General features: G+C 45.9%; 1 protein-coding gene across 1 annotated transcript in view; it reads right to left on the bottom strand.

Moving 5' to 3' along the window:
* SHKBP1 (SH3KBP1 binding protein 1) overlaps window positions 1-20,180 on the bottom strand; it is a 49,025-nt gene extending 28,845 nt beyond the window's left edge. The window contains exons 1-4 of the mRNA XM_068249499.1: window positions 20,056-20,180; window positions 5,415-5,468; window positions 4,398-4,443; window positions 2,948-3,021 (exon numbers count right to left, since the gene is read on the bottom strand). Coding sequence (XP_068105600.1) covers window positions 2,948-3,021; window positions 4,398-4,443; window positions 5,415-5,468; window positions 20,056-20,114 — 233 coding nt within the window. The 5' untranslated portion in view covers window positions 20,115-20,180. The remainder of the gene's footprint in view (window positions 1-2,947; window positions 3,022-4,397; window positions 4,444-5,414; window positions 5,469-20,055) is intronic.
* Window positions 20,181-23,347: the final 3,167 nt, after the last annotated feature.

Raw genomic sequence — 23,347 nt, forward strand, 5'->3', positions numbered from 1 at the left:
AGGCTGTTTTGCTTGCTTTAATTTGCTGCCTGAAAGTGTTTATTTTTAGACATGGAAGTGACAGCTTCTGTCTTGTTGGTACCTTGTCAGGAATATGGTAAACCTCCCTGGACAATCAAAGTACAGCCATAAATGTTTTCTTGGCAGAATACAACTTCTGCGAGCAGAGGAAGATAGGAAAAGGTCAATAGTTCATTTATTTTCACTCAGGGACACTTAAAGAGAACCCGAGGTGGGTTCTAAGAATCCTATCAGCACACAGAGGCTGGGTCTGCATATACTGCCCAGCCTCTGTTGCTATACTGTCTTCCCCCAGGCCCCCCCTGTGCTCTGCTGTCCCCATAAATCAAACCGCCGTGCTAGCGACATCGCAAGCCGGCTGTTTACATACAGTGTTTACATACAGTGTCTACACTGTCACTCTCGACGCTCCCCCCACCTCCTCTATGCCGCCTCTCCCGCCTGCGTCCCTTCCCTCCCCGCTGATTGGAGGGAAGGGACACAGGAGGGGAGCGGAGAAATAGAGGAGGCGTGGGAGCGGCAAGAGTGACAGTGTAGATGAAAACGGCTGGCTATAGCTGGGGATAGAGCGCAGGGGGGGGGGGTCTGGGGGGGAAACAGTATAGCAACAGAGGCTGGGCATTATATGCAGACCCAGCCTCTGTGTGCTAATAGGATTCTTAGAACCCACATCGGGTTCTCTTTAATAGACTGCCCCTGAGCAGAAAGAACAAAACATTCAATCTACTTTGTAAATGCTAGAGATACTATCAATTAATGTATTTTTTAACCTGGGATTGAGAGAGTTCCAGAAGTGCTGGTAAATAATGATGCATACATTTCATTTGCTTATCTCTTTTGTTTACTGTAACAAATTCCTTTCACTCTGAACTGACAGCAGTCTGCTCATTTCTGATGGGAGTGTTAATGAGGTGGGGGGGGGATTTCCCTCACTGTTATCTCTGTGTGTAACTGTGTGTGAGAGAAAGATCTCAGAAGAAGCTGCATGTTTCTGAGCTGTCTGCAAGAGAGCAGAGGAAATGTAATGCTGGGTACACACTATGAGATTTTATGGTCGAATATTTACAACATGTCCGATTTGCTTTCCGATCGATCTCCGAGCATTTTCCGTTAACTTTAATAGGAAATCGATCGGAAAATGCTCGGAAATCGATCGGAAAGCAAATCGGACATGTTGCAAATAATCGATCTGACAGTAAATTGGCCAGAAAATCTCATAGTGTGTACCCAGTATAACTTGTTTTAAACTTGTAATTGTGACAGCACAGCTTTTTATATATTTTTTGGGCTTTCAGGGAAAAATACTCTGCAGTCTGATATGCAATAAACAACACTGGCTGTGCATTGAAACAGACACCCCTTTGCGAATGATTTGTCCCAATAGAGACAAATCCTATACACAATGAAAGCTTTTGCCTCTTATATTTAACATGAAAAGTAGGAAAATGTTTACACAGCTACTCAGACATTATTTGTACATTTGGGGGTGGGAGACACAGAGAGCCTGATATAGTGCAGTATGTACTGGTAGGTTAGAATGAAGGTGTGAAGTGTTGGAGTAATACTCACAAGTGTGGGTTACCTGCCAGGTAACCACTATATAGGCAGGTGGGGAGATTAGACCTGTCCCCACTCAGGATTAAGAAGTCGCTCTCTGTAGATGAGAAGAAAGGGGCCAAATCCCCTCCACCAGGGGTGGACACAAATTGTAGCAAGGTTACAGAGGCGCCAGTAGTGTAAAAAATATATATTAAAAGGTTTAAAACTAGGGAGGCAGTAGGTGGACTTACCTCCCCAATGTGGACACAAGACAATGTCGAGTTTTCAACACACTAAAAAAAGTTTTATTACATACTCGACAGGAGTATAACACTTGTGCAAATGATCAGTCAGCTAAGCTGACTGATCATTTGCACAAGTGTTATACTCCTGTCGATAGCCTGATGAAGTGGGTTGAGCTCACAAAATGCGTTGCAACTAACTGGAGTATGTAATAAAAACTTTTTTAGCATGTTGAAAACTCGACATTGTCTTGTGTCCACATTGGGGAGGTAAGTCCACCTACTGCCTCCCTAGTTTTAAACCTTTTAATATATATTTTTTACACTACTGGCGCCTTTGTAAGCTTGCTACTATTATTTGTACGTTGTGATTTTATAACACTTGGGTATTGATAGTATAAAATAAGACCATGAAATATCTAAAAAAAAAAAAAAAAATAGTGTGTGTGTGTGTGTGTGTGTGTGTGTGTGTGTGTGTGTGTGTGTGTGTGTGTGTGTGTGTGGGGGGGGGGGGGGGGGCTCATTTTTTAGTGGTAGGAGGATTAATCCAATGGTTTACTCATCAGTTTATTTTCACCTCGGGTGCACTTTAAAAGAGTCAAGAGAAGGCATGGATCTGCAGGCAGAAAGTCTGATGCAGATTCTCTCCAGCCATCCTATACGTAGCTGTTATACTTTCCTTAACAGTCAGCTTATTTAAGAAATTCAAGCAGTCATGTGATCACTTTACTTCTGGTTCCTCATACCTGTACATTCTAGCATGTTGGTGCCATGCTTCCTCCAGTCAGATATGTGGGTCACCACGCTATCCGTATCAACCATACTGTATGTACCACTGCCCTGATGGAGGGGACAGAAGCTGCATGGGTTATCCGTAGATTTCTTGAAGAAGCAGACTGCTGGGATAAGTGTGACCACTGTTTACTGGTATTTATTGGGTGGTTGGTGAGAGGGGGGCTGGGTTTTAGCACTAGAGAACTAGCACACAAAGATAGATCACAGAACTGAATTTAGGCAGATTCATAACAAGTTGCTGTGAATGAGTGCATACCATTCAACTTTGCACTATGTCACTAATTTCAGACACAGGATACACATTTTACACGGATTACATATTCATCCTGGTTTACTGAATAGGAACTGACCTTGTATCAAGCTCCTTGGTGCGTAGAAAATTCAATATTGGAGCAAATACTGTGGGGTCTCTGTCAATGAAGATCTGACATAACAAAAATGACAGGAAGCAATTAAAGTCTACAAAAAACATTTACATCTATTCAGTCATTAGGCCAGTTATACCATGTTCACAGCGGCCATTGCTTTCCCTGTGACAGCAGGGATGCAACAGATTGCGTCAGGTACAGTAAAGCATACAGTCAATGAAAAGTAGGTTTCCCTTTTACTGTTAACATGCACATTTATCAGTAACGCCCTATATGTAGTGTGTTACCATACTGCAAACCGTTAGAACTTTTGCTCCCGCCGCACTGTGAACGTCGTACTGGTGGCTATATAGTGTGCTGGTTAAAGTCTCTGCCTCTGACACAGGAGACCAGGGTTTGAATCTCGGCTCTTTCTGTGCAATAAGCCAGCACCTATTCAGCAAGGAGCCCTTGGGCAAAACTCCCTAACTCTGCTACAGCCTACTGAGCGCAGCCTAGTGACTGCAGCTCTGACGCTTTGCGTCCCCCAGGAGAAAAGCGTTATATAAAAAGGAGGCCTTAGAACAGGGGTCCCCAAACTTTTTGGGTCGAGGGCCGGGTCAACCTACTTCAAACTGCTGGGGGGCCGGAGTATACATAAAATTATGTAGAAGTCTTTGTGGGCCAGACAGTGAAGCACACCCAGGTGACAACCTGCAATCTAATTGGACAGCAGTGTCACCTGCTGTGGAATTTCATCGGAAACCAGCAAATTACTGCTTTCTGGCTTCCATGTGGATGGGTGGTGCTAGCACTGCTATTCTATATGCGGACAACCAATATTTAAAGAGGTAGTTGACCGCATCTATAATTAATACATTTTGTGTGTGTGGGGCCTGAAAAAAAAAGCCTCAGGGGGCCACATTCGGCCCGCGAGCCTTAGTTTGAGGACTACTGCCTTAGAAGAACATAACCCCCAACACACACAAGCAATAGAACACAGCAGTACATGCATCCAGCTACATTTGAAATTGGTCAGCAGGTGCTCGTCAGCCAATCAGGATGCACTGTCATACACCCTTTACCTGCCATACCACATCTAGCAGCCATTAGCATTCAGGTGGGAGGCTTCAGTTGGACGCCATCGCAAGATTGCGTCGCTAGCAGGACCGCCCCGTGCAGGCATCCCTCCCACAGGGTCCCACCCTAACCGCTCACCTGTCCGCCATGTCCTAGAGCTGAAAGAAAACGTTTAAAAACACACGATTGGTTCACACGATGGCCAGGGGCAAGAACATAACCCCATCAGTATCTCAACTTCCAAGAGCAACTCTAGAATTAATGCATATTGGCAGATATTGAAAATCAGTAACATTACAATGTAGTTTACAATAGCAAAGAAATGGAATTATCGGTGTTTCTAGAAAGGCCAAAGCCTGGTGTGGATACTCACAGCTCCAGTTTCATCCTTCAGGGAGGAGATGCGGCCACTCAGCAGGCTGGGAGAGAAAACATAACGAAATAAAGATACGTTTACTTCCTTGTTGGCACTTTGTAATTTTTCTTTCATAAAAATTATGTTTTCAGAGAGAGAATACTGGCAAAAGAAATCAGATGAAGAGATCTTTGCACCGATGCTCATAAGTCCTTTTTTTCTTTAATTTCCCTTTGTTCAAATAAAAAGAAAAGAAAAGAAATGGCTGCGATCCCGGTTTCAGGACGCTCTCAGCAACCAGAGAGTTCACATCTGAAAGTGCAAAACCTGCGCAAGTGATTTTATCCACAATTAGCACGGTAAAAATCACTGGACACTTCCGTGATTCAGAGCGGTTGTGATCAGCGCTTTGTTAAGCACTGAACCGCGACCGCTCCAGAATCGCAGCACAAATGCTGCAGGTAACGCAGGTAAATCCTGACGATTAAGAAGGTCGCCCAATCTCTCGCATTCCAGTGTGTGTGTGTGTGTGCGCGTATATATTTTATTACATAGTGAATTATTTGCACTCCAGTCTGGAAATCTCACAGTTTCCCAGCATGTTACAGGCAGCTTCCTCCCCCCTCAGCCTCACAAACTGCATCACAGACAAGCTGAAACTGAGAGCAAAGACGCTGTCTGTGAGGAATAAACAAAGTACACAGGAGTGAGCCTAGAGGGGGCATGGAGGGGTCGTGCATAACTTGTATTCATTACAACAGAGGCAGCCCATTTCTCCCTGGGTCGACAAAGCTTGCCAAAGAAAAGAAGATTAGCTATATTACAGAGACAGCGCAACTAGAAAAGGTTGCAGTAATCCAGACCACATTAGAACAGGTATAGGAACTTATAGGATAGAAGAAATAAGGCTGAAAATGTTGTTACAGAGTCTCTTTAAATACAAAAGAAATTCCCCAACAATACAACAGAGTCTGATATGTCTATAGAAGGATAGCTATGTCTGAGTTATTACCATACATTATACTGAGTGCTTACCTGGAAAAGAAGGTGTCGGATGCCCATGTAAGGGTCTGTCTTGAAGTGCTGAACCTGATGACAATAATTGGTTTGTTAACTTGCGGAAGAATCTCATTGTATTATATCAAATCACATACACAGTTCAATTACAGCTTATTTGCTACAAGAGGTGGTCAATGAAATGCACATTTGGTGCACACTGAAAAAAGAGCTTAGAACTGGATCAATCAAATCTTCCTGTTGAATATCGTCTGTGGAGGGATAATTCCCATGGGTTTGTTTCAAACTAATGGGGAGTCCTGGCAGTATGCTGTTGCCAGGGTTCCCATTGGTACAGAATCAGAAACTTTATTTCGCCAAGCATGACTGGGTCGTGCCCAGAATTGATTTGGCAAGTACAGGGCTAGTGTGAATAGGTAATACAATACAATAATACAATACAATACAATCCGTACAGTACATACAGAAACAAAAAAGATACAGCAATTTGGGCATATTTATTAACACAGTTGACTATAAAATTTTGTACAGCGCGCTGCCGCTTATCTGGGAGGATGAGGAGAGATTCATAGAGTTCAGAGAGTTTACAGCTGAGGGGAAGAAGCTGTTCCTATGTCTTGTGGTCGGGAAGCCGACTGAAGAAGCGGAAGCCCGGGTGAGAAGGATCATTGGCGATCCTCAGAGCTCTGGAGCGCAGTCTTGAGTTGAAGATTTGATCTAGTGAGGGAAGTGGTTTTCCAATGATTCTTTCCACTGATCTGATGACCCTCTGTAGTTTATGTCTATTGCTGGCAGAGGAACCAGCATACCAGACCAGGATGGAAGAGCAGAGGACGGATTCAATTGTGGCTGTGTAGAAGCTCGTCAGAAGCTCCCGGGCCATACCGAACTTCTTCAGTTGGAGTAAGAAAAAAAAAAAAGCCTCTGCTGGGCTTTTCTCTAGGTGGAGGTCGTGTTGGCTTTCCAAGTCAGGTCCTTGGAGATTGTCGTGCCTAGGTTGGCGTGCGCAGGGAACGCTTTCAACTTCCGTGCCGTCAATGCTGATTGGAGGTGGGGTGCTAGCGTGCCTTCTAAAGTCAACAACCATCTCAACCTTTTTGCGGAGTTAAGGATTAGGCCGTTCTCCTTACACCAGTGGCAGATTCTATCAACCTGGTGGCGGTACTCCTGCTCATCGTTCCCGGAGATGAGGCCAACTATGGTGGTGTCATCAGCGAACTTGATAACTTTGACAGAGTTCGCAATGGACCTGCAGCTTTGCATGTCCCCAGCATCGGCAGCAGCAATACAGAAAGAGGCAGAGGGTGACAAACAGTGAACAAACATATATATCAATCAGCCTAGTGAGACGCTGTCCATTCCCATTCATATAGGTTCTGCAGCGTATGCCTTGCCCGGAAAAGTCATATATGGTGTGAGTTTTCATTTCAGCACTGCAGTGGTACCGCTTGCACTGTAGCCAATGATATTGCAACAGTCTATTTAACCCCCATGGTGTTATGATCCATTCCGATTTTAGGGTCTAAACGCAGTGCAATTTTCTTGCAGGCTTTTAGATCCTAAAACCTGGAAAAATCGTGCTGCTAGGAAGTTCCGGAGCAGCTCAGCACTCACTCAACTCCCTGGGATCCAGCGCTGTAGTTTTCCCTCCATCCTCCAGGTGGCGCTGTAACACTATAGTGAGATTGCCGGCTGACACTAGAGACATGACGACAGATGGCGATCTCACCAGAGGGAAGCAGAGCCTTGGAGGAGAGGAAAAAAAATGGTGGCCGACGTCGGGATCCCCCAGGAGGTGAGTTAAAAAGCCAGCTGCGTGCATTGCTCTGCATAGACCTCCCGGCAGCTACCACGAGTTCCTGTGGCAGAATGTGGCAATAGAGTGATTTGAGTAGCATCCCCTCCCCCCCTTCATTAGTGTCGTGCTCCCTGCAGGACAGATACGTCAGCACAGGTTGGAAAAAAAAACATGGCAGGAACGGTAACCCCGAGCTGAACTCGTGATTACCGCGAAGGAGGTTAAATTGTTAAGTAGCAGTGCGGCACGCATGCATTGACTGCTCAAAATTCAGTGACGTATCTGTCCTGCAAGAAGCACAACACGAATGAAGGGGGGGAGGGGTGCTACTCAAATCACCTTATTGACACACTCTGCCACAGGATAATGTGCACAGGAAAGCGGTGTGATGCGATTGCCCTGCCCTGGGCTCCCCTGCAGGATGATCACACCGCACCATGTGTAAAACCAGCTTCAAAAATGCCATTTAGATTGTTGCGGTAGCGGTGCAGAGTGCTTGCGGCGATCATTCCAAATTCAGTTTTGTACTTCCTGTCTAGCAGGGAGCACATCACTAAGCAGGGGTGGAGCTACGCAATCACCCTGTCGGCGTACTCTGCTGCAGGGCGATTTAAACATGAAATGGTGAGGTGTGATTGTTCCGCAGTTGGCTCCCCTGCAACAGGACAATTGCACCATGGGCTTGATTCACTAAACCGTGATAACGCATAGCACGACCGCACTAGCATTTTTTAGCACGTTTTTGTGCGTAATCGCGAATTATTCACAAGTGAGCGCGAAAATCACATCGTTCCATGTGCAAAACCAGACCTTAAAGTGTCCCCAAGCTGAAGCTCGGATACAAAATCAGATACTTACCTAAAGAGAGGAAAGCCTCAGGATCCTATTGAGGCTTCCCTCTCTATTCTTTTTTTTTCAAAATCTTTATTATTGTTGACAGATATATAAATACATGAACAGTGCATCAGGAAAGAGTTGTTACATCAAATCATATAAACAAGTATACGGTAAGACATGTTCTTGCATCAATTGTTATACATACGGGGTGTCAACGAAGTTTTTTGTTTTTTGAAACAATGAAAAGTAACCATAAACAAATTCCGAACTATGGGTCTCAGAGTTTGCAATAGACTATATTGTCAACATTAGTAAGATGGTACATTTGTTGGTCGACATATAGCCATCTGGGCCAATTAGTACTCTATTCATTTTCTAGTGCTTGTTTGAACTCATCTGAATATCTGTATACTGACCAAATCCTCCATATATCAGAGAATTTTTCTGATCTGCCTTGCATAGCAAAGACTGTGCTTTCTAAGTCATATGTGAGATCCATTTCTTTTACTACCTCTGCTAATGTAGGTATTTTCTTAGTACCCCAGGCTCTAACCAATATCACCTTTGCAGTGTTTAAGATATGTCTGACCACCGAGCCCCCGAAAGACTTCATGCTCCAGTCATTGCAGTATAGTAAGTAGAATTGGGGGGAGAAAGGAGTTTCCCTATTGGTCATTTCTTTAAGGATCTTTTCTATTTTGTGCCAGAAGGGCGTTATTAGTGGGCACGTCCAGAATATGTGTGTCATGGAGCCTTGATCTTGCTCACATCTCCAGCAGTGTGGGTTTCTATCTGGATATATTTTTGCTAATTTAAGTGGTGTATAATACCATCTTGTTAGTACTTTGTAGTTGATTTCTTGAATACGGGAAGCTATAGATGTTTTGTGTGCGTATATACACATGGATGTTTTTTGTTTTCTGCTAAAAGAAACACCTAGTTCGTTTTCCCAAATTGTAAAATATGGGACATTATCCATGTCTTGGTCTAATAATAAGGCATAAATTATAGATAGAGTCTTACGTAGAGGCTCGGTAGTCTGACATAGTTTCTCAAATTCAGTGCTTTCTCTGACAAGTGAAGGCTGTATGCCCATAGATTGTAGAAAGTGTCTGATCTGGGTGAGTCCCCACCAGTCTAGACCAGTGTTGTTATGCCTGCGTTTTAATTCCTCCAATGGTATCCACTCTCTGTTATTACAGAGGTCTTTTGTTGTAGTTGGTCCGTTCAGCTTCCATTGTCTTAAATAACCATTTGTACATCCCGGGGCAAATTCTGGGTTATCCCACAGAGGTGTCAAAGGGGTAGGCCATGGGGACATATCAGGCATGTGGCGTATTTTAGACATCACCCTTAACGTGTTATGTACCAAATCAGAGATTGTCCATTCTCTCTTACTCTGTATAGATGACCAGGGCAGATGTGTCAACGGATGTTTTGTAAGTATTTGTTCGATCCCTACCCATTGCTTACTATTTCCATGTCTGTGCCAATCTATAAGTCTCGTCAGGACTGCAGCATAGTAGTATTTTCTCACCTCTGGAACTGCTAATCCTCCTGTTTGTTTAGACCGGAATAAAATCTGACGTTTAATCCTAGGCGGTTTTCCTTTCCAGATATAGTGGTTAAACACCATCTGGGTTTTCTGTAAAAATGCGTTGGAGATCTGTATCGGGAGAGTCTGGAACAGGTAGAGGAGTCGCGGCATGACATTCATTTTTATGATTGATATACGTCCAAGCCAGGAAAACTGTGGCTTGTCCCACTTTCTAAGGTCTAATGATAGGGCGTCTAACATTTGGGGGTAATTGGCGGCAAAAATATCTTTAACATTTGGGGTAATTTTGACCCCCAGATATGTGATGAAACGATCGCCCCATTTAAACGGGAAATTTAACTTTAGTGATTTCTCTAAATCTGGTGAAAGTGTGACATTAAGGGCCTCGCATTTGTCCATATTAACTTTAAATAGGGAAAGTTCGCCAAATTTGCGGAACTCAGAGATCAGATTAGGGAGAGAGATGACTGGATTAGCTATATAAAATAGTAAATCATCGGCATAAGCCGCTATCTTGGTGTGTCGCTCTCCAATCGGGAGTCCCTGGATGTCTACGTTATCCCTAATATGGCATAAGAGGGGTTCCAAGGAAAGGGCAAACATTAATGGGGAGAATGGGCACCCTTGTCGTGTCCCATTAGTAATTGGGAAGGAATTTGATAAGGTGCCGTTAACTTTAATGCGTGCAGAGGGTTTAGAGTATAATGCGTTTATGCAGCTTAGCATTCTATTTCCCAGGCCTATATGTTTCATTACCTCTGACATCCACATCCAGTCTACCCGGTCGAAGGCCTTCTCCGCATCAGTGGAAAGTAGCATGAGCGGAATTGCCCTCGACCGGGCAGACTGTATCACATTTAGTGTTTTAAGCGTGTTGTCTCTTCCCTCTCTTCCCGGTATGAATCCCACCTGGTCCCATTGCACTAAGTAACCCATATGTTCAGCAAGTCTGTTGGCCAGTATTTTTGAAAAAATCTTTAGGTCCAAGTTCAATAGAGAAATTGGCCTATAACTTGGGCACGATGTTGGGTCCTTACCTGATTTGTGGATAACTGAGATATGTGATTGTAAGTCCTGTGGGGGGATCGTTTCAGCACTGTCCGGGTCCGCTATGGAGTTAAAAGCTTTACACAGATGAGTGATTAGGGTAGATCTGAAGTGTTTATAATATTCTATAGGCAGACCATCCGGTCCCGGTGCCTTTCCTGATTTGATAGAGGATATAACTTGTGCTATTTCGTCCTCAGTAATTTCTTCCTCCATTATTTTTGCCATATCTTGTGTCAATGAGGGCATTTTGGATTCTATTAGGTATTGTTTCATCTTATTTTTGATATGTCTCTCTCTACCCCCTCCAGACTCCCCCAGCAGATTATAAAGATTATAGTAGAATTCCCTAAATGTGTGTGCAATTGACTCATTGCGAATGTGTTTTTTCGATTTAGCATCTATGATCTGTGGGATATAGTTTCTTTGTTGTTGAATTCTGAGTGCTCGGGCCAGGAGTTTCCCCGGTTTATTTCCGTTCAAATAGAACGCATTCTGGCATCTATGTGCTGTTCTCAGTGTTTTTGCTCTCATGATTCTTTTAACTGCTTCTCTAGCCTCTGTCAGTTGCGTTAGGTCTTGTGGCCTTAGCGATCTTTTATGTCTTTGCTCAAGGGTCTGTATCACATTGGTCAGGTCAAGTAGTTCTTTTTCACGCTGTTTTTTAAGCTTTGAGCCCAGTTGGATCAGGTACCCCCTTATAACACACTTATGTGCTTCCCAGACCGTCGAGCAAGGCACTTCATCGGTGGCATTGAGCTGAAAATAAGTTTGTAGTTCTTTCTCGATTGAATCAGCCGTTTCCCTATCTGCAAGCATAGAGGTGTTGAATCTCCAGTCAAATGGTTTCCCCCTGCCATGTCCACCACATAGCTCAATAGATACCGGGGCATGATCAGAATATGATATCACACCAATATCTGCCTTTAATGTGTCAGACATTAAATTGTGAGATACTAGAATATAATCAATTCTCGTGTATATTGTATGAAGTGAGGAGTAAAAGGTGTAGTCCCTCGACTGGGGATTCAACATTCTCCACGTGTCCACAAGTTGTCTGTCCTGTAATGCCCTCCTGATTCTATTAATTTTATGGAATGAGATGGAGGATTTCCCATGGGAAGTATCTAAACTTGGGTTTAGTGCAATGTTGAGATCACCGCCTATGATCACACTCCCTTCTCTGAAGGAGTCCAGGGCTTCTAGGAATTCTAATATAAAGGGCACTTGATTTAAGTTGGGGGCATAAACCGAGCAGATTGTATGTTTATGTTCATTGATTGTCCCTTTTAGCAATATGTATCTACCCTGGTCATCTGTCAAAGTCTCCACATTAATAATTGGCAAGCGTTTATCTAATATAATTGCTACCCCCTTAGATTTAGAAAGTGGGGAGTTGCTAGTGTGTACTGTCTGGTAGTGCTTGTTTGTAATCCGTGGGGTAAGATCTCCTTTAAAGTGCGTCTCTTGAACCAGTATAATGTTGGCTTTCTGGATCCACATGTCGTGTAGCAATGCTGTACGTTTTTCTGGTATGTTTAGCCCTTTGGCGTTAATCGACACTATTTTTAATTGTGTCATGTTGGTATGTATCGTCTAATTTTTGATGTGTGAACTCTAGTAGACCCAGAAACTATAACCAAACTAAAAACAATAAACTTCCATGATAACATAAAACAAGTTTTCATCACTTTGTGATTAATAGCCTTAACGGCTGCCCTATTTGGGAGAGAAGAAGTCATGACCGTCTCTGTCATGAGAACAGCTCCTCACTCACAATTATCTGAATGTAATTTACATGTTCCTGAAATAGGAACATATTTTGTGAAAATCAGCTTAAGTGTAAATTTGTCCACTTCTGTGTTCCGTGCGACTTTTAATCTTATATCTAATTGCTATACCATATGTCTTGGTATACTTGGCCAGAGTAGGAGGTGGTGCCCCCCGCGATCTCTAAGTGAGCCTGTTTTATCTTTTGGGGTATGAGCGTGGGGCTGTATCTATAGGGTGTCCTGTCATAGTCTGCGTTGTCTAGAGTGAGCTTTATCGAGGGGAGAAAAGATATATATTGGTGTGCTGGGGAGTTGATATCTAGTCTACTGATTATTGTAATGGAAGCTTTCAGTGTTTACTAATGGATTAGGCACATATATGTATGTCTTCTTCTGTTTTTACGCTATTGAGCTACATTTGACCTATCCTACAACTTTGATGCTATTAACCCCTTGCGTTATGTTGTAATAATCTGTGCCCCTCATGTATCCATATGTGTTCTTATATAGCTTCCTGTTCTTTTAAGGGGGGTCATTATCAAGTTATCTTATCAGCTTAAACTAGTGTAGATGTTATATATATATCTTTAAGCCTCGGGCTAATTGCAGTAGTAGAATCTAGATATACATATCATTTCAAGCTTATCATGTAAACTACAACCCTCACATCACATGTTTAGGCACATTCACATTGTATTCTTATACGGATATGCAATTTAAAAAAAAATAAAAATTTAGCAGAACATATTTCTACGACCCTCTATTTAACTGAGGTATTTCAGCAGGGAAGTGCAAAAGTAAAGGCGTCCCCTAGCGGGGTTAGTTCACCAACACAATATATCTTCTGCAACCTATGGGAGTTTGAGTGTGTGACCAGTATATGCCGTCCGAGGTCTGTTCAGGGTACCATGTGCTCTTGACTCATGTATTAGGAAAATATATCCTAATGTAGTGCAGCGACATGAGTCCTCTATGCGGAAGCTTCTCCTTTGTGTGCTCCATATGAATAAAGCACCTCCTCTTGGTAGCGTTTATGTCTCTTCATTAATGATAGTGAACCGTTTCCAACTAACCCCCTCCCCACCTATTCTACGTTCCCCCTTCCAAAACCGACTAGCTTATGGTCCTGAAAGAATAGTTATGTCCTATTTTCTACCCGCTATTTTCCGTGTTTATACAGATGATGCGTCACAAATCTCCGTAAGTAAGTTGGGAAGAAGGGAAAGTACAGCTCACGCCCACGTGTACCCCAAGACACATAAAGATGATCCCCACTTATCTGGTGTAGAAGCTCAGGGAGCGAGTCGTCATCTACAGTCAGCCAACTGGGTTGTTCCGTTGTTTCTGACGACGGAGTCGTTGTGGTAGGCCTGTGAAGATCTGCTCCGGGTTCCATTCCGGCACTTCAACCACTAACAGGTCCAGGGATTTGAATAGTTCCGGCAAGTCTGCTGGTGTGCGCAGGGTGTATGACTTATCATTTCTTGTGATCTGTACTTGAAATGGGAATCCCCACCTGTAGCTTGCGCCTTGTTCTTGAAGCGATTTTAGCAGTGGTTGGAGGGCTCTACGTTGTGCTAGCGTGCTGGGTGCCAAATCCTGAAAAAAGGTGAGCTGCGCTCCTTCATGCGATATTTCGACCCTCTGTCTGACCGCTTGCATGATGTTTTCTTTAAGAGCAAAATAATGGATCCTGCATATCACGTCGCGTGGCGGTTCGTTATCTGCCGGCATGGGGCGTAGTGCTCTGTGGATCCTGTCGACTTCAATATCCGTGTCATCTGGATTTCTCAGTAGGCCATTAAAGATAGTTGTAATCGTAGGTAGCAGTTGTTTGGTAGATACGGATTCGGGTAAACCTCTAATCCGTATGTTGTTCCTACGGCTGCGATTCTGTAGGTCCTCCATGCCATTTCTGAGGGTAGTGTTCAGTGTTAGTTGTTTCTGATGGTCCGCTTTTAGCTTCGCCAGCTCGGTTTGCATATTTTCAATGGTAGCCTCTACTCTGGAGATGCGGTCGGAGTTTTCTGTGACTACCGCACTTAGCTCCTGTAGGTCTGCTCTCGTGGTAGTGGTGATTTTATCTGCTAGCTCTGCCAGGTCATTCTTATTCGGAAGGCTATGGAGAAAGTCCCATATTTCGTTGAGGGAGCGGGTAGTCGCTTCACTGCTATCTTCCTTAGACTTGGCGCCTCGTGGTGTCGCGGCCTCCGCCATCTTAAGCTGTTCCGTCGCTGATCTGGTGCACAGGAACTTTGTGACAGTTTGCTGGGTCGAGTTCCCCTTCTTCTGCGGTTTAGAGGTGGTATGTTTCTTCTTGGGGTCTCCGGGCATACTTTTGTGATAGAAGTGGAAAAAGAAAAGCTGTTTTTAAGGCTGATTACGGTGCTTTGAGTGAGGAGCTCTGTTCACACGCGTCCTTACACCGCCATGGCAAGCTCCGCCCCTTCCCTCTCTATTCTAATGTCCCCCGACGCTGAGCGCAAACCAACTCCCCCCACAAAGGATTGTTGCTAATCACATCAGGCCGCGCAGCTCATCTTCCTGTATCGTGGCCGTGCGAGACCTCCTGCACATGCGGAGTAAGCCAGAGCTGCAGGGTCCGTGCTACTCTGCTTGTGTGGCCGTGCTCACGTGTCTACAGCATGGCCACGCTGCAAGACACGAAACAGCCGCGCTCAGTGATGGGAGACATCTGATTAGAGAGGGAAGCCTCAATAGGATCCTGAGGCTTCCCTCTCTTAAAGGTAACCTTAACTGAGAGGGATATGGATGTTTCCTTTTAAACAATACCAGTTGCCTGACAGCCCTGCTGAGCTCTTCAGCTGCAGTAGAGGCCGAATCACACACCTGAAACAAGCATGCAGCTAATCCAGTCTGACTTCAGTCAGAGCACCTGATCTGCATGCTTGTTCAGGGGCTGTGGCTGAAAGTATTAGAGACACAGGATCGGCAGAAGAGTCAGGCAACTGGTATTATTTTAAAAGGAAAAATCCATATGCTTCTCAGTTTAGGTTCCCTTTAAATAAGTATCCGATTTGCTCCCGAGCTTCAGCTTGGGATCGCTTTAAATGTGTGCCTGCCTAGACTAATAAAGCTATCTTTTACATGCAGTATATTGTACTACAGTATACACAACAGGAATAAAGATCCTGAAAAGCCCTTGGATCCAGAGATACAAGACAGTATATCTGATATTTCTAATTCATCATCTGGAGTATTCTTCCCTAACCACTTGAGTACCAGCACCCTCTGCCCCCTTAAAATTGTACGCATTACAACCGTAACGCGTAAAAATTTACTTGTTGATGTCTGCAATAGCTTCCTGCACTAGCAGGAATGCGTAAAAACATACGCATGGCGGCCAGCCGACTCCCAGTCGGCAACAACGAAACTAGCTGACAGCAGGGGACCAGAGGAGCCACGAGTGACTGCGAGGGCACAGGATGGCTGCAGGGGGCTGGTAGATGCCTCAGGTAAGTAAAACTCATTTTTATTTTATTTTTTACAGTGAAGGTTCCCTTTAAGGACCAGAGGGTGCAGATACAGTAAACCGCCGCTTCTTGACGAATCGCCGCTAAAATCTGCCGCTCCCGCCGGTCACGTCGCTCTGTCCCCGCCGCAGGCTGCTCTCTCTGCCGTCAGTATGACGGCAGAGCACTGTGCGCCGGTCAGGAGCCGCTTTCATTGGCACCTTACCCTGTCACTCCATGTAAGCCAATGGGAAAGGCTTACATGAATGACAGGGCCAAGAGCCAATGAAAACGGCTCCTGCCCGGCTCACAGTGCTCTGCCGTCATAGAGGCGGCAGGACAGCCGATTGCGGCAGAGACAGAGCGGACAGCACGACGGGGACGGGCAGGGGGGTATATGGGACGTAGAGTTTACGTCCGGTCAGAACCGCAGCGCCCCCTACCCGCCGTAGATTTCAACTACGTCGGTCCGCAGGTAGTTAAGGCCTAATTCACATCTAAAATCGTAATTGCAAACGTTTCACGATTTTGTGCAGTGTTTTTTTCCCCTCCCGACGCTCCACTGCGTGCTGCATTTTTGGGAACAGTGCTTTTCTAAGCACTTTACCAGAGCGGTTTTGTCATTCACTCCCTGATGCAAGTCAGGAAGTGAACTCTTTGACCTGGAAAAGAATACAATGCATTTATTCTAAAAAAGGCGAACGCAATCGGCACATAAACGGTTTTGTGAGCATTTATCGCTCTTTCTATACCTTCCTATATAGCAAAAACACCCCAAAAATGGTATAGGCACCGCTTTGCGGACTGCAAAGCGGACGCAATGTGCTGATATGAACCTTCTCATAGAGATTCATTGCATAAGTGTTTTGTGGGCGATTTTGAAAATCGCATGCGCTGGAAAAAAGGGCAAAAACGCCCTTAGTGTGAACGAGCCCTTACAGTCCTAATTCAGGCTCATCCCATGTCAGTTCACGGAGGGTGTCTCCGTGAACAGTATGCGAGTCTCCGATCGCGGCTCGCAGGCGAAATCCCCTGTGTTTACATCATACGGCGCTGCTGTCGCAGCTGCGCCGTAAAGGAGATTGGCCGGGGATCGCCGGCATCTGATAGGCTGAAGACTATCAGAGGTGGTGAAGGACGGATCGCCGTCCTGTGCCGCCCACAGTATGCAGTAGAGGGAGGGGGGAATAGCGCTGCAGGGGGGTGGGGGGGGAGGGCTTTGAGGAGCCCCCCGGCCACACAGAGCGGTGGCGATCAGACCGCCCCAGCAGGACATCCCCCTAGTGGGGAAAAAAAGGGGGGGGGGGGGAAGTCTGATCGCCCTGCCTTTTACCCGATCTGTGCTGCGGGCTGGAGAGCCCACGGAGCACAGATCTAACAAAAAAAAACTGGTCCCCTTAAGTGGTTAAATTAATATTAAAAAAAAAAAGTGCAATTTATATGAAAAAACAACAACAAATAAATATGAAAAAAAATTAACATCCCAGCAGGGATCAGAGAGCTCACCAACAGAAAACTCTGTTGGTGGGCAGAAAAGGAGGGGGGATCACTTGTGTGCTGAGTTGTACGGCCCTGCAGCGCTGCAGTGACCCCACGGTTGCATGTAAGCCCACGGTTCTCAAGTGTTAAAAGGCATTCTATTGATAACATGTAAAAATAATCTAGGAGAAAATATGGAGAGAAAAAAAAAAGAAAAAAAAGAAGAAGATCGGATCAGGCACTCTGTTTAAAAAACGAATTCTTCATTCCTGAAAACACATCCACAAACAAGGAATCAACATATCTCCTAATTTCAACAATCATTTTATTTATTTACTGAATTTAATACACTGGAAATGCCTCATGTCTGACATTTGTCTTATGCACACGTTAAAGGAAAGTCCTATTAAAAAAAAAAAAGGCAGTTTTACTTATCTGGGGCTTCTACCGGACCCTGCAGTTGTCCTGTGCCCACACCGGGGCCACGCAGGAGCAGTGGCTGGTGACAGGCTCAGTCACCGAAAGTGAACCTAAGCTGCAGCGGGGGACCAGAGGATCATTGAGTACGGGCGCAGGCACAAAGCGACTGCAGGGGGGCTGATAGAAGCCCCAGGTAAGTATAACTGCCTTTTTAAAATGACTTAGGCTGGTTTCACACCAGGACGTTGCATTTTAGGGGACGTTAAGGTCGCATAACGTGCCCCTAACGCAACGCCTGGTGCTCTCTGATGTGGACGTCAGAGTGAGCCGCGTTGTGCATCTCACTCTGGCGTCCGTGATGCGTACTCTTAGACGCATGCGGCATCACGTGGTCCCGCCCGGCCAATCGCCGCACAGAGCGGCCGCTCCAGGAAGTAAACACTGCACGTCACTGAGTGCAGTGAATATTAATTAGCCATGTGCCTGGCCGCTCTCTGCTTCTCCCCAACATTACTGAGCATGTGCAAGCAGTCTAACCCGGCTTTGCCGCTTATAAAGTACTGCATGCAGTACATTGTTTTATGGAGCAGCGTTACTGAGTAACGCAACGTGGGCACTGTGAACAGCCCATTGATTTTCCATTACTGTGAGTTGGGCTGCATTACAGGCTGCTCTAACGTGCGCCTGTAACGTCCCACTGTGAAACCAGCCTAAAGGGAATCTGAAGTGAAAATATTATAATATGATATAATGATTTGTAGTGCAGTACATCTAAAATAAAACTTTAGCAGCAGATATATGAGTCTAATATTGTTTCCAGTACTGTTATCTATGCAAAAGAGCTTATCTGAGCTCCACCACTTTCAAAGAGCCAGAGAGCTCTGTTTTCTGAAGCTTATTAGCTCAAGTGTCTGTCACTATATTGGCTATCATTCATAAAGCATTTCCGCATGCGGAAATGCTTAATACCGGTGACTTTACCGAACACTCTGCAAAATTCCCATTCATAAAGGCTCTTTCCGCATGAAAAGCTGACAGAGCGATACATTTCCGCCTTGTGCGGAGTTTTTCTAGATTTATCTAGAAAAAGTTACAAACACGTCCATTCATAAAGATTAGAGCAAGCGGTATGCAGAAGGAAAATACCGCTTGCTCAACAGTAGCGATAGGCGGGCGGAATACGTGTAAATGAATGGGAGGGACCTCCCAAGCAGCATCAGACAAAGGAGCGCACGGAGGGAATCGGGCAGCTTTTATCTTTCCGCATGTCTTCCGCCACGCTACCGCCAGCTTCCTCCAGAAAACCTCCGCACTTCTACCGCAACAGGCAACTTCTTTATGAATGACCACCCAGAAGTCTTAAGTACCGGTTGCGGAGAAGAACGGTGTTTTCCCGCACTACCGACTGGTCCTTTATGAATGATAGCCATTATGTTTTTTCAGCAGAGTAAAGTTCAAAAGTTCACTAGCCTGCTCTGTGAGATCATTTAGAATGCCGAGTGTAACGTGTAGATTGCAAATATTAAAGAATGATGCAATGTTATAATATATATATAAAAATATGAGACTGTTTCCTTTTCTACTAAAGCTCTATTAATTATCCGTACTACAAATACAATTCATTAGATCATAATTTTTTTGCCGTTTCAGTGTCACTTTAAGTATCCCTTTAATTTCTCTCCAGTTTGTCAATGAAAGCGGACATGATCTCAGAACTTTCTCTCTGCTATACAAGATAAGCAACAGCATAACATTTAAAGAAAAACATTTTTGTTGCAGCTGATACAAATCCTGCAACAAATCTGCAGTCTGCCTACTTCCTGCTTTCATGACAGCAGGCATAAGGTTAACATTCTGTGTTTACAAATTAGCTTCTCTGCCGGGGCAGCCAGCTGACACAGCTAAGAGATCAAATTACACTTTTGATTAGTCACAAATGATGGGGAATTAGACAAGCTAAACTCTAAGCACATACAGGGATCATTGCTCTGTTTTCCTCCTGTCCTGCACAAGAGTTCAGGTTCACTATAACAAATAAAAGTGACAACCATGGCTAATAACTCACACCCTTCCTAAGCTTCCCATGAAATGTCATTTTTCAGGCTGGTTTACCTGCATCAGAGCTCCCAATATTCACCCTAGCTGGCACCCAGGTTATGATTCCCCCACCCTAAAGTCCACCTATGACCTGCTTCTCCCTCCCAACCATGAGCCATATTGCTGGGCGTCCGCATATCACAAGCATCTGCAGGTCACACATATTTATCATACATACCTCTTCCCCCCAACATTGAGGTGTATGACATCCCCAGTCCGACTTGCAGACCCCGCCATGCTGCTGTCTCCCACCTCCTCCCCACTGTCCCCAGCCCACTACCGGGCAGATGATAGATCCTAGAGGGCTAAAGGACCCTCCCACGTCACTACCCCATGTGACCTACGTTACGTCATCACGTCGCCGCGGCCGTCGTGGGAAAGAGCAGCCGATTGATTGCTGGGCTGGCCAGAGGAGGGTCTGTGCAGGTGTATTGTGTCTGATCATGAGGCAGCAGGCGCTGCGGGTCACCACTGGAGCGACGTGCTGGTAATAGGAAGGAAGAGACTGCAGCTTGCGGTGGAAAGTTCCGCTGCCGGGATCGGTAAGATGCTTACATCGCTCTGTGCATGTGGAGGAGGGAGACCCGTTTGCACACCAGGGAAAGCTGGGGAGGAGAGGTATACCAGCCCACCAGGAAAACCTCGGGAGAGAGTGAGTTAGTTGGAGACCCCTAGCCCACCAAGCTTAGCTATGGAGGGGGAGAAGGAAAGGACCCATATCCCACCAGGGAAAGCTGGTGGGGGAGTGAGTGTGGGCCCATAGCCCGCTAGGGAAAGCTGGCGGGGGAGTGAGTGTGGACAAATCGCCCGCCAGGGAAAGCTGGCGGGGGAGTGAGTGTGGACCCATAGCCCGCCAGGGAAAGCTGGCGGGGGAGTGAGTGTGGTCCCATAGCCCGCCAGGGAAAGCTGGCGGTGGAGTGAGTGTGGACCAATAGCCCGCCAGGGAAAGCCGGCGGGGGAGTGAGTGTGGACCAATAGCCCGCCAGGGAAAGCCGGCGGGGGAGTGAGTGTGGGCCAATAGCCCGCCAGGGAAAGCTGGCGGGGGAGTGAGTGTGGACCAATAGCCCGCCAGGGAAAGCTGGCGGGGGAGTGAGTGTGGACCAATAGCCCGCCAGGGAAAGCTGGCGGGGGAGTGAGTGTGGACCAATAGCCCGCCAGGGAAAGCTGGCGGGGGAGTGAGTGTGGACCAATAGCCCGCCAGAGAAAGCTGGCGGGGGAGTGAGTGTGGACCAATAGCCCGCCAGGGAAAGCTGGCGGGGGAGTGAGTGTGGACCCATAGCCCGCCAGGGAAAGCTGGCGGGGGAGTCAGTGTCGACCCATAGCCCGCCAGGGAAAGCCGGCGGGGAGTCAGTGTGGACCCATAGTACACCAGGGAAAGTTATGGGGGAGTGAGTGTGGACCCCTGGTACACCAGGAAAGTTATGGGGTGAGGGAGTTAGGTGAGGACCCATAGAACACCAGGGTAAGTTATGTAGGGAGAGCTCATGGAGGTGAGGGCCACTAACCCACCAGGGAAAGCTATGTGGACACTAGTCAACCATGTAAAGGTATGTAGGGAGGTGAGGACTACCAGGGAAAGGTATGGTGTAGATTGAGGACCACTAGCTCACCAAGAGAAAGTTGTAGGAGGGAGGGTTGACTGTGAGGATCACCTTCCCACTGGCAAAAGCTATATGGGGGGGCAGAGTTCAGGACCCCTAGACATCAAGGAGAGGTTATGCACCACCAGCCCACCAGGGAAACTATTTGGTGAGGGGAGGTGTGCACCACTTGGAACAGCATGGTGGGAAGGGAGGTGAGGACTCCAAGCACACCGGGGAAAGCTTTTGGTTGAGCTGAGGGCCACTAACCCACCAGGAAAAGTTATGGTGGGGGAGGTGAGGACTCTAAGCCTACCAGGGAAAGTGGTGGGGGGGGGAATGAGGACCGTGAGTCCACCAGGTAAAGCTATGGAGGGGTGGGGGTGAAGACCCCTAGCCCGCCAAGGAAAGCTATTCAAGGGTGGGGGGGGGGTCAAAGAGGGGGACCAATAGACCTCCAGGGAGGGCAAAAGGGAACCACTAGACTACTAGGAAGAGTGATGAAAGGTGCACTACTAGACCATGAGGGAGAGTAAAGGGGCACTACTACACCACCAGAGAGAACAAAGGGGGGCACCAGAAAATCTCTCCCTACCCTACCTATGACATGCCACCTATCTTCCCTATACATTGTACTGTGTTACCCTAAGTGCAACATGCCAGCTACCCTACTCTAGGTGTCTCAGAATGGAAAGGTAGCTGGCATGTCATGGTGAGGGTAGCACAGTACGTTGTAGGGGCAGGTTAGGTGGCACAGTAGAGGGCCTGCTGGTGAACAAACGGGTCTCCTTCCTCCCCATGCAGAGTTCGACAGCATATAGCAGTGTCCAGGTCTGGTCTCGGCATCTCAAGCCTCCACCACAAACCGCGCTCCTCAGGCCCGTACATCATTCCAGTGGTGATTCCCAGTGTCTTCCTGCACGGACTCTCTTACCCTGGTCAACAGCAATTCGGCTTCTCCTTCCTGTAACCACTACTTTAACGTAGTCACAGAGGTAAGTGACTTCACCAAACCCACTAGGATCTATCATTCACTAAAAAACCCACTAGGATCTATCATTTACCATATACAGTAGAATCTCGTTATAGTAAACTCTCATATAGTAAACCTCTGGATATAGTAAACTCATTCCACGGGTCCCAGCAAATGTGTGTGTACAATGTATGACCAATTCTGATTTAGTACACTTCTGATATAGTAAACTACTTTTCCTGGTACCTTGGATTTTACTATAAAAGCATTCTACTCTATAAGTATGGTGTTTAAAGTAAATGTATGGTGTTTAAAGTAAATGTAAAGGCATTATAAAAAAAAGAAACTCATGTACCTATGGATAGGGAAAGCTCTGGATCCTATAGAGTCTTCCCTGTCTTCTCTTGCTCCCCTCTTTCCAGCACTGTCACCCCCGTTGTCTATACTTGACCAATGGTTGAATACACGTCAGTGAGCCTTCTCGTTCGAATACACAAGTGCTTGCAAAGCCTCCCAAGGTGGCAAATTAAACGGGTGATGGCACTGGAGGGGTGCAAGAGAGGGCAGGAAAGGCTCTATAGGTTTCAGAGCCTTCCCTGTCCATAGGTAAGTATCTGATATATTTTGCCTTTACATTACTTTAAGGCCTCTTTCACAGTAGGACGTTGTGGTTTGATGTGACGTTAAAGTTGCAACACAAAATACGACGCAACGCCCCAAAAAAGTCGTACTGCAACTTAACTGTTTCTGTCGCCCGGATGTGAAGCTCAAAAAACCGAAGCGCTCTTACAAGAGGCTTCAGTCTTTCTGCCCATAAAAATTTCCGCATCCCACTTGTGCTTCCGCTTAGCGAGAAGCACAAGGGGGGGAAAAAATTGAAGGTGGCCATCTTGTGGCCAAATAATAAAACTACATCT

Source organism: Hyperolius riggenbachi, chromosome 8, assembly GCF_040937935.1.
Source record: "Hyperolius riggenbachi isolate aHypRig1 chromosome 8, aHypRig1.pri, whole genome shotgun sequence".
NCBI lineage: Eukaryota > Metazoa > Chordata > Amphibia > Anura > Hyperoliidae > Hyperolius > Hyperolius riggenbachi.